The sequence below is a fragment of the Canis lupus genome, chromosome 5 (genome assembly GCF_003254725.2).
Source record: "Canis lupus dingo isolate Sandy chromosome 5, ASM325472v2, whole genome shotgun sequence".
NCBI lineage: Eukaryota > Metazoa > Chordata > Mammalia > Carnivora > Canidae > Canis > Canis lupus.
In genome coordinates, this window is record NC_064247.1 from 67,021,792 (window position 1) to 67,031,119 (window position 9,328).

At 49.2% G+C, this 9,328-nt stretch overlaps 1 protein-coding gene across 2 annotated transcripts; it reads right to left on the reverse strand.

The window, feature by feature from the left end:
* Positions 1-1,488: 1,488 nt before the first annotated feature.
* LOC112646773 (cytochrome c oxidase subunit 4 isoform 1, mitochondrial) lies at positions 1,489-9,320 on the reverse strand. 2 transcript variants are annotated; one of them, XM_025427038.3, is made up of 5 exons: positions 9,167-9,320; positions 7,982-8,055; positions 3,403-3,570; positions 2,658-2,789; positions 1,489-1,748 (listed from the first exon to the last, which is right to left on the reverse strand). In XM_025427038.3, exons 2-5 carry the CDS (start codon positions 8,052-8,054, stop codon positions 1,612-1,614), a joined length of 510 nt encoding a protein of 169 aa, XP_025282823.1. In that variant the 5' UTR covers position 8,055; positions 9,167-9,320; the 3' UTR covers positions 1,489-1,611. The 2 variants fall into 2 exon arrangements, with proteins under 2 accessions (XP_025282823.1, XP_048966577.1); XM_049110620.1 differs by having other exon boundaries at positions 7,978-8,055; positions 9,167-9,302.
* Between the last annotated feature and the right edge of the window lie 8 nt (positions 9,321-9,328).

Below are 9,328 nucleotides of genomic sequence, written 5' to 3' on the forward strand. Positions count from 1 at the left end.
GGTTCCTACAGGGTAAGGGAAGGCTTGGTTACCCCATGGAAAGTCCCCAAGTACAGGGATACACTGGAGCTCTTCCAGGGTAGAAGAGTTTAGGGGTCAGATGGACCTTCAACAGTCTCCTACAACTTCATGTTTCTCCAGGCACAGTCCCCCCTAACTCTTGCCCCACACAGCTCCATCATCTAACCCATGGTAAGGGCCCTTTCCTCTCAGGGCTGTTCTGAAGAGGGAGAGTGGCTTGAAGTGCCCAGCCTAGGTAGGTGCCCATCAATGGCCGTTTAAGGGTCAGAAGAGCCAGGTGGTGGGCCAGCAGTGACCTTGAGTCAGGTGACACCTCAGCCCCACAGCTCACCCTGGAAAGGAGCTGAAAACGGTACCACCTAGTGAGAGGCCCAAACTTTGTAGGTGAGGCCATCCAGAGGCCACACTGGCCCTCACAGGCAGCCTCCCATGCTCTGCAGATCCCAGTATCCCCTCCCCTCAAGGTGGGAAGGGCCTGCCAGGGAATTCTGCAGGGCCCTCAACAAAGGAGTGAGGGCATTTCTAAAGCAGCAGGAAGACACTACAATGAGGGGCTTTAACCTGCTCTGAATTTTGTTGGTTAGATATTGCCTTTTTACCACCAAAGGCCTTCTGCCCAGGACAGCCTCTGGTCAAGCTCCAGAGGCCAACTCCCCTCCCAGTTCCAGCTGGGCTTCTCAGAGGCCACCTCCCACCCTCAGCACTCTGACACAAAGGCTGCCTGTCCTCCGAGCATCTCATCACACAGGCTGTTCTAGGATTTGTTCTGCTGCTCCAGGCAGGGTCTCCAGGGATCAGTGTGGGGTCCTGACATGCAGAGCAGGTGGGAGAACAACAGTAAAATGGAATGCAACCCCACAGGGAGCCTGCTGGGGCCAGGGTGATGCTCCTTCCCTGGCACCAGCTCCACTGTCGCTTTCTAGATAACCAGGCTGAGTGTGGCCAGGGTACCAAGTCCATCACTCAGAACTCAGCCCAGGAGCTAAGCTCAGCCTGTCCTTCATAGGCTTGTGGCCACCCACTCCAACCAACACTTACAATCTCAAAAGGGGGAGGGCTGGTCCCAGAAGAAAAGTAGCTATGAGGACTTCTATCGATCCAGCTTCCATAATGGGATCTTACAACTCTGCATTTTTAGTTTTTAAATACTTTTTAAGATCTTATTCATTCATGAGAGACACAGAGAGGCAGAGACACAGGCAGAGGGAGAAGCAGGCTCCATGCAGGGAGCCTGATGGGGACTCGATCCCGTGACTCCAGGATCACGCCCTGAGCTAAATGCAGACGATCTACTGCTGAGCCACCCAGGCGTCCCTATTTTTAGTTTTTACATGATGTCCCCTTAAACAATTTATTCTTGCCATTTCATTTATACCCAAAATATATTTAAGTCAGACACTTGAGAGAAACTGTGTTTCAAACAACAGGCGCTTTTGCTTAGTTATCAAAGAACCAACCACAAAGGAGTTCACGTAGACTGCTCATTTATTAGCACTGGTGCTGTAACATAATGGTTTCCAGTGAATGTGTTGAGCTCCAGGAGGTGACAAACAGAACACGGTGAGGTTCAGATGGATGACTGGCAGGCTCCTATTTCTTCCACTCATTCTTGTCGTAGTCCCACTTGGCTGAGAAGCCCTGAATCGGGCTGACTTTCATGTCAAGCATCCTCTTGGTCTGCTTGGCCACCCACTCCTCTTCAAAGGTGTGCGGGATGGGGCCGTACACTAAAGCCCAAAACAATTTCATGAGACAACACTGTCTTGACAAGTCGTTTCTAAGCCCATGCATTATTCGAGTCAGGTCTTCCCCAACGCAACATACTGGCCACCACACTAGGGAAGTCATTTGCCACTCAACACCAACACCCAAACAAACACACAGGCTTTGACTTCTGGGCACTGACCACTCGGTATTTCCAAATTACTCCTTTGTTGACTAAAGACTAACAATAAAACACAAGCTGGAAGCAAAAAATCTTCTGTGTAGGATAAAGATGATGGGGTCTACAGGCTAGCATAGGACACAAACCGAGCCAAAAGTGACTTGTGAGATCAAATACATAGGCATGAGTAACCCATGGCCACAGGAGACCAAAATGTAGAATTATAGCTGTTTGGAACAGAAAAAAACCATTATGCCTGGACACGGAGGACCAAGAGGCAGCACACAACGAGCCGACAACCCCAACACTGTCTAAGCAGGAGTGGGTGAGGTCTGAAGACCCAGGATCCTACTGAGATGCAGTCTCCATACAACTGAAAAAGCCCTTCGATAAGAAACCGTGCCCTTTCCCTTGATCGAACTCTCACTACATCATCTTTTGAGAAGTGTCTGGTGAGCCAATAAAGCACTACAGAAACGTGGTGTGCCATACAAAGAAGGGAAGGTCATTCACTACCAAGCACAGCCTGATGTGAGTAAGGCAGATTTTGGCTTACACTTCAGTTAACGTGAGCTGATTTCCCAAAGCTGGTGAACAATGCTGGGATGAATCCCAGAACAGAGGTGCCTGCCTTGTGCATAGGTACCCAGAGCCCACTCCTGGCCATTGGAAGATGGTGCCGCGCTGACCCAATCCAGGTCTTGTGTGGTTGCGACCCGAGACACCAGGCCTACAACCTCTCACCACTCACCATAGTGCTTCTCCCAAATGAGAATGAGAGCAGTGAAGCCGATAAAGAACAGGGCGGTGCCCACAACCGTCTTCCATTCATTTGTGCTCCTGTTCATTTCAGCAAAGCTCTCGTTGAACTTGATGCGGTACACTGGGAAGAGAGCACAGGTGTTTGTAGGAATGAGGGGCGGCACAGCAGCTCCCTCTCCACAGGGATCCACTAGTTCTCCCACAGCACAGCCAAGGGACACAGCATGCATGCACATGCTCACGAATGCATACAAGGCGTGACGGAGGGGAGAAAACACATGGACTCTGCTTTGGACAATAAAACCACAGTGAATTCTTTCTTCTTGAGAGAACAGTGTAGAAAATGCATAATCCCATAAAATTCACTCCCTTTTATCAACTGACAGCATTTTGCTGTACTGATGTTCCAACAGTAAGTTACAGAGAACCCAGTCCTACTCAGCAGGGGTGCCAAGAAGCCGCATCCACACACTCTGCACCCAAATGACCCACACCTGGCTGCTCTGCATCCATATCCATGCTCCTCCCCAGGGACCAGAGCCCCCTGAGCACAGAGGGGCCCGGCCAGAGGTGCAGCCAGCCCACAGCGTCAGGGCCCTGGAACAACCCCACAATATACAACACACTGAGCCTCCCGAGCACACTGGTCTCAAGCAGCACCCTCGAGCTCACAGCCCAGAAACCAGTAAAAATTCTCTCACACGGTTTATCGATATTCCTGCTTCAATACCCACATTCAACTTTTTCATCAATGGAGAGGCTGCTCCAGGAAGCCTTCTCCTTCTCTTTCAAAGCCTTCTGGCTGGCAGAGAGGTTCTTAACGTGGGCCACATCAGGCAGGGGATAGTCACGCCGATCGACATAACTCGGGAGAGCGAAGTCTTCACTCTTCACAACACTTCCTACGAAACACAGTGAACAAATATTTGAACACACACAGATTCAGAATTACAATCCAAAATAAGTAGAAAAATGTATACCCTGAAGACCTCAGTTATCCTGGGGAGCTGCAGCCACGTTTCAAACAGCTGAATGACTGTCAAGGGAAGCAGGCCTGTCCTGCGTGGCTCAGATGGCAGAATGAGGGTGGTGGGCAGCCGGTTAACAGCAGCACTTCATCACAGCCAGCAAACCCCTGCCAGGGCAACCGCCAACAGAGGCAGCATTGCCTACAGCTAACAGTCTCACAGAGACAGCATACAAGGGCTCTCAGGATGCCCTACTGGATTAGATGAAGGCCCTTCTGCAAGAGACTCAAACTAAGAAGGAAAAGCAAAACAACAGAAAACTCACAAAAGAAACAAAGCATTCAAAGGTCAGAAACCGAGACATACGGCGTTGATTATTACAGTAACAAAAACTAATCACCTGTGTTCACTGAAGTCTAGAATCAATGGACTCCACAGGCATATCATGGTGCCAACTCACCCACAGGTTCATGTTCACTGAGCACCTATTACATGCTAACTGGGGCCCTACGCATCTGAGATCAGCAAAGAAAGATCACTGCCCACTGGTGTTCACACGCCCGAAGCGGGACAAACGTGGACAGACAAGTGCATCAGAGCTTACTGAACAAGGACTCAGAAAAAAGGAAAGGCAGAGCAGAAGAGAACGGGGGCAGGTGCATATACAGCAGGAAACAGGACACAACAGTTAGGAGACAGGAGAATAAGGTAGATCCCTGTGCTCAAAATGCAAAAAGTCATATACTCAGTCACAGAACATGGGGTTTTTTTTGCTTTTCTCCCTAAAAATGTAAACTGTGCATATACTTACATGTACATGTAACTGATCACAAAACTCATGGCACAGTAAACCCTATTGGTCAATGGGGAGAGTACAAAATGGGAGTTTCTGCTCACGTAGATAAAAATTTAGTGCCTTGAGACACCTGAGTGGCTCAATGGTTGAGCATCTGCCTTTGGCTCAAGGCATGACCCTGGGTCCTGCATCAGGCTCCCTCTAAGAAGCCTGCTTCTCCTTCTGCCTATGTCTCTGCCTCTCTCTCATGAATAAAAAATTAAAAAAAAATTTTTTTTAGTGCCTTAATACCAGCACAATTTGTGTGTTTATCAGGGCAAGAGGAAAATAGTTCAGAGCAAAAAAGAACCCTCAAGAAAATTCTGTGATCAAAACCAGCCTGGAGGTATGAAGTCTTGCAAACACACTTCACTTCCATTAGGTTAGTCTCAATGATTAAATTTTCCAAAATCATGTTAACAATAGTGAAATAGGGGTGCCTGGGTTGCTCAATCAGTGAAGCTGGGACTGAGCCCCGCGTCAGTCTCCCCACTGAGCGGAGTCTGCTTCTCCCTCTGACTGCTGCTTGTGCTCTCTTGCTCCTCTCAAATTAATAAAATCTTAAAAAAAAAAAATGAAATACATCATTTCACCTCATGCAAAGTAGAATTTCTCTAGATGCTTATCTTTGCCATGCAAATGACCAGCATTTTTACATATACTGGAGCTTATCTCAAAAAATGTAAGGTGGAAATGACTAGAATTACATTCAAATCTTAAAATTTTAAGGTTCTATTAAAATGAGTAGACTCTAGGGCAGCCCGGGTGGCTCAGCAGTTTAGCGCCTGCCTTCAGCCCGAGGTATGATCCTGGAGACTCGGGATCGCGTCCCACGTCGGGCTCCCTGCATGGAGCCTGCTTCTCCTTCTGCGTATGTCTGTGCCTCTCTCTGTGTGTCTCTAATAAATAAATTTTTTTTAAATCTTAAAAAAAAAAAAAGAAAGACGAGTAGACTAAATAATAGCTGCATGCTAGCACTCAGCTCACAGGTTAATTACTAAAAGCAGATGTAAACTGGGGTAATGAGAATATTCTAAAACTGTGGTGGTTATGACAACTTGGGGATTAAACAAAAAAGCAACAAAGTACATGTTTTCAGTGGAGGAATGTTCTGTGAATTACATATGAATATAATGTTATAAAAATGCAAATCCTCATAACCTGGGAGTACCTTTAGCATAAAATTGCATTTTCAGAATGAAAATGGTCCATCAGTGGTCTTAGGGCTGCCAGGGGTTCTTCAGCACTTTGGGCTTGGTCCCCCACACCCCACAAAAGCTAGCATACCCAGCATTCCTTTGAGAGAGAGAGATTTTTGTATTCAGGTGAGTATCTCATCATTTCTATCCTCAGCTGGGGAGGTTTCTCACTGAGCCTCTGCTAAGGAAGTCTGGGGAATGGGAGCTGCCCCCTCAATCAGATGGGCCACCACACAAGCATCCAAACATGGTGGTGGCTCCCAGCGGTGCTCCATGGCGTTACTCTCATGTGGAAACAGGTTTTTGTATTCAGACTTATCTGCGTGACTAAAAGTTCAAAAGGAAAGGACAAGACTTGTTCAAGGGACTGCAGTTTCTGCCATCTGCCCACTGTGCGCTGAAGACACAGCAATGAAAACACAGCAGGTCCTCAGCCTCACAAAGCTTGCACTCTAGAAGTAAAGACAGATGATACACACAAGCCTCAGTATGTCACCGCTCCAAGCAAAGACAAAGGAGGGTGATGTAGGACAAGCAGCATCTCCACATCTTCACAGTGGGTGGCAAGGAAAGGCTGTTCTAAAATAACATTTGGATTGAGGCCGACGATTAGAAAAAGGCTCCCACCCACAAGCATGGAGCTGAGGCAGAAGCAGCAGCCTGGTGCCTGCAAGGACTGTACTACTGGGGGGTTGGGACCCTGAGCAACGCGGGAATGCTGATTCAGGTATGTTTGCTTGTTTGAGTATGGCGTGAGGACATCAGAAAGGCTAGCTGCAGATCTTACCCTAGGCAAAAGAAGCCACTGAAGGATTTCAAAAGAGGAACTAATTTAATTTCCTCTGCCAAAACAATAGCTAAGAATAAGTTATGGCTAAAACCACCATTAGGATAAAGTAGTTGACTTCTTATAAAAGACCAGAAGGACCAGCAGACATGAAGGAACTTTGCGGGGAGGAATGGAGATGTTGCAGGTCCTGACTGGGGTCACTGCTGCACAACTGTGTGAGCTTATCAAAATCCACAGGCCATTACGCCTAGAAAAGATAAATTTTACTTTCCGCAAATTGCAACTCAAATGAACTAAGCAAACAAAAGAGCTAAGAAAATATATCAGCAAATCCAAAATATAAACAAAATATAACCTGTCATAAGTGACTTCTTAGACTTTTAATTAAGAAGTGTTTCTTTCCAAATATACTGATTACACAACAAACTTTTCTTTATTACTTACTTGTTTAATTAACAAACCTATCAGTGATACTCTTAATAACATGATTTGTGTCCACAGCATTATCCTGGGCAATATAAGAACAGAGCAAATTGTAAGACAACAGTATCAGCAATTCAAGGACACAATTTCAAGGAAAAATTCATACATAAAGCAGCTACTGATTATTGGGCCGGAGATACATAACCCTTGCTCTCCAACTTCACTATCAGTACTCAAGCACTGCGCTTGACCCCTCACTAACACACTCTACCTTGCAAATTTGCGTTTTGTCCTTCTACTTGCCTTCCCTCTGCCTGGAATGAGATAGCCCTCCGAACATGAGGTTAAACCTACTATTCCTTCAGCACAATGAAGCCTCTCCTCCGGAAACCAATCCTGAACCCCAGGCCAGGCTAAATGTTTCTCCTCAGGGGCCACCACTTACTCACACACCTTCATGCATCTGTCCCTCTCCAGACCACAAATGTCCCATGGAAAGATTCCATCTCATATTCTTTTTATCCTCAATGTCTACCAATGTCTGGCACAAAGATGCTCGATAAACACAAAACTAAACTTGCTATGTGCCAAGGAGTGAACAAAGCTCTTTAAAATATATTTCAGGTGAAAAAAGAGATTCCTGCAGGTAAGTAGCTTGTCCAAGACAGAAATGAGATTGAACTCTGCTCAGGCTTCCTAGAAAGTCCAGCTCCTTCCCTTCCATTGTCCCAATGATGTAACTGGTACTGAAGAAAATTGGCTGGGAGTTTCAGGGAGGGGGGGAGAAGAGATCGTTAAAGTATGGTAGAGATCTCTTGAAATAGGTGGAACTTGAACCTGAAAAAAAAGGGGGGGGGGAGGGGAGAAGGAAGTATCAGCTCAAAGATCCAGACTAGCATTCAATATGATTAATAAATACTCCATAACCTAAAAAGCACGTCCTGTTAAAACACGTACTACCCTCAAGTCCCACAACCACAGAATCAGGATCTCAGCCACCTGAGGCCATCTGTATCTGAAACTCCAGTACAAGGGCTTACACATCCCTGAAGCAAAGTGAAATCAGCTCAGCCCCTTTAAAGGAAAAGTTACACTTACCATGTGCTCGGACACACACCGAGGTGGAAAACGCCCGCTTGCCAATGAGGCTGAACACTCTGGTAGCCAACATCCTGAAAGATAAAAACGGACACCTTCTCTAAGGAAAAGGGCAAATACCTATTAGAAGTTCCAGCGCACCTTGTACGTGGATGCAGCTTTTGTTTTCTTCTCCCCAGCACAGATGATCCATTCTTCATTACCAATTCTGAATTCACAAAATAAACCGCTTTTGTTTTGTTTTTTTTTTTTTACTGAGTCAACACGTTTTTACGCAGCTTCATTATAAACCAAGTGCTGTAACATACACACACCACAGGACGTTAGTTGTAAACTGGCTTTCTTAAAAAAAAAAAAAAAAAAAGTAGTTTTAATGAAGACCTAAAAAGCTAGAAACCCTACAGCACCGGGCTGCCATGATGGGCTCCATTGTTTGCAGGGGAAGAATAAACAGCTCAAAGGGACTGGCAGGTACTGCAGGCGATTGTTAACGGATTAAAGACCCAGCATGTGCGCAGCATAAGAAGGGAGACCTCAGACAGAAAGGCTGCACTTGCGGCCCGGGCCGCCTCCAGGCCCTGCGGACGACGGATGACCTGGGTGACCCGCCTCACCTGGGCCCTTCCGCTCTAGCTCCCCCTCCCTAACAAGGGGCTCTTTGCGGGGCGGAGGGGGGCTGTTGGCGACGGAAGGGACCCTGAACGCATTCGGGGCAGAACGCCTAGAGAAGCGTCGGGTCAGGGCTGGAGTCTCCTCTCCCCGGGCCTGGCCCGCGCGTGGGCGGCCGCTGGGCGGCCGGGGGGCCGGGAGGTGGGGCGCCGCTCCCGGAGCCCCGTTACACCGGGGCGGTCGCCGAGGCTGCACCGCGGACCCCGGGCCCTGCCCTCGGCCAGCGGGCGCTCCAAGGTCAGAGCCCCGAGTCAGCCCGCGGCCGCGGCGGCGCCGGTGCGGGCGGGCCGGATGCTGCGCGGCGGCGCACAGGCCGCGGCCCGGTGGCCCCCGAACCCCGAGTCCCCCGCCGGCCGGCCTCAATGTCACCGGACCCGAGGCCCAACCGCCACTCCCTCCCGGCGTCGGTCGCGGCGCCGGGCCGAGGGCACACGCGCCCGCTGGCTCCGGGCCCCAGGACCCCCGGCCCCCCCGGCCCCCCGGCCCCGGGCCGAAGGCCGCCCGCCGCCCGCTCACCTGCCGCTGCCACCCGCCGCGACCGCCGCGACCTCCCTCCGTGCCCCGGCTGCCCGCGACCGGAAAAGCGCGAGAGCGCGCGCGAAGCACCACGGGATCGAGGAGGACTCGCCGCGCCGGAGGTCACCCGAGCGGAAGCGGGGCAGCGCCGCGAGCGTCGTG

Bases quoted from the DNA above. Each gene is read 5' to 3' on its own strand.
- LOC112646773 (XM_025427038.3), bottom strand. From the start codon at position 8,054: ATGTTGGCTACCAGAGTGTTCAGCCTCATTGGCAAGCGGGCGTTTTCC. The intron at 2,790-3,402 runs GTGGGTATTGAA...CTCTCTTCCCAG, and splicing joins CATTGATGAAAAAGTTGAAT to TGTACCGCATCAAGTTCAAC. The intron at 1,749-2,657 runs GTGAGTGGTGAG...TTTGGGCTTTAG, and splicing joins CATTTGGGAGAAGCACTATG to TGTACGGCCCCATCCCGCAC.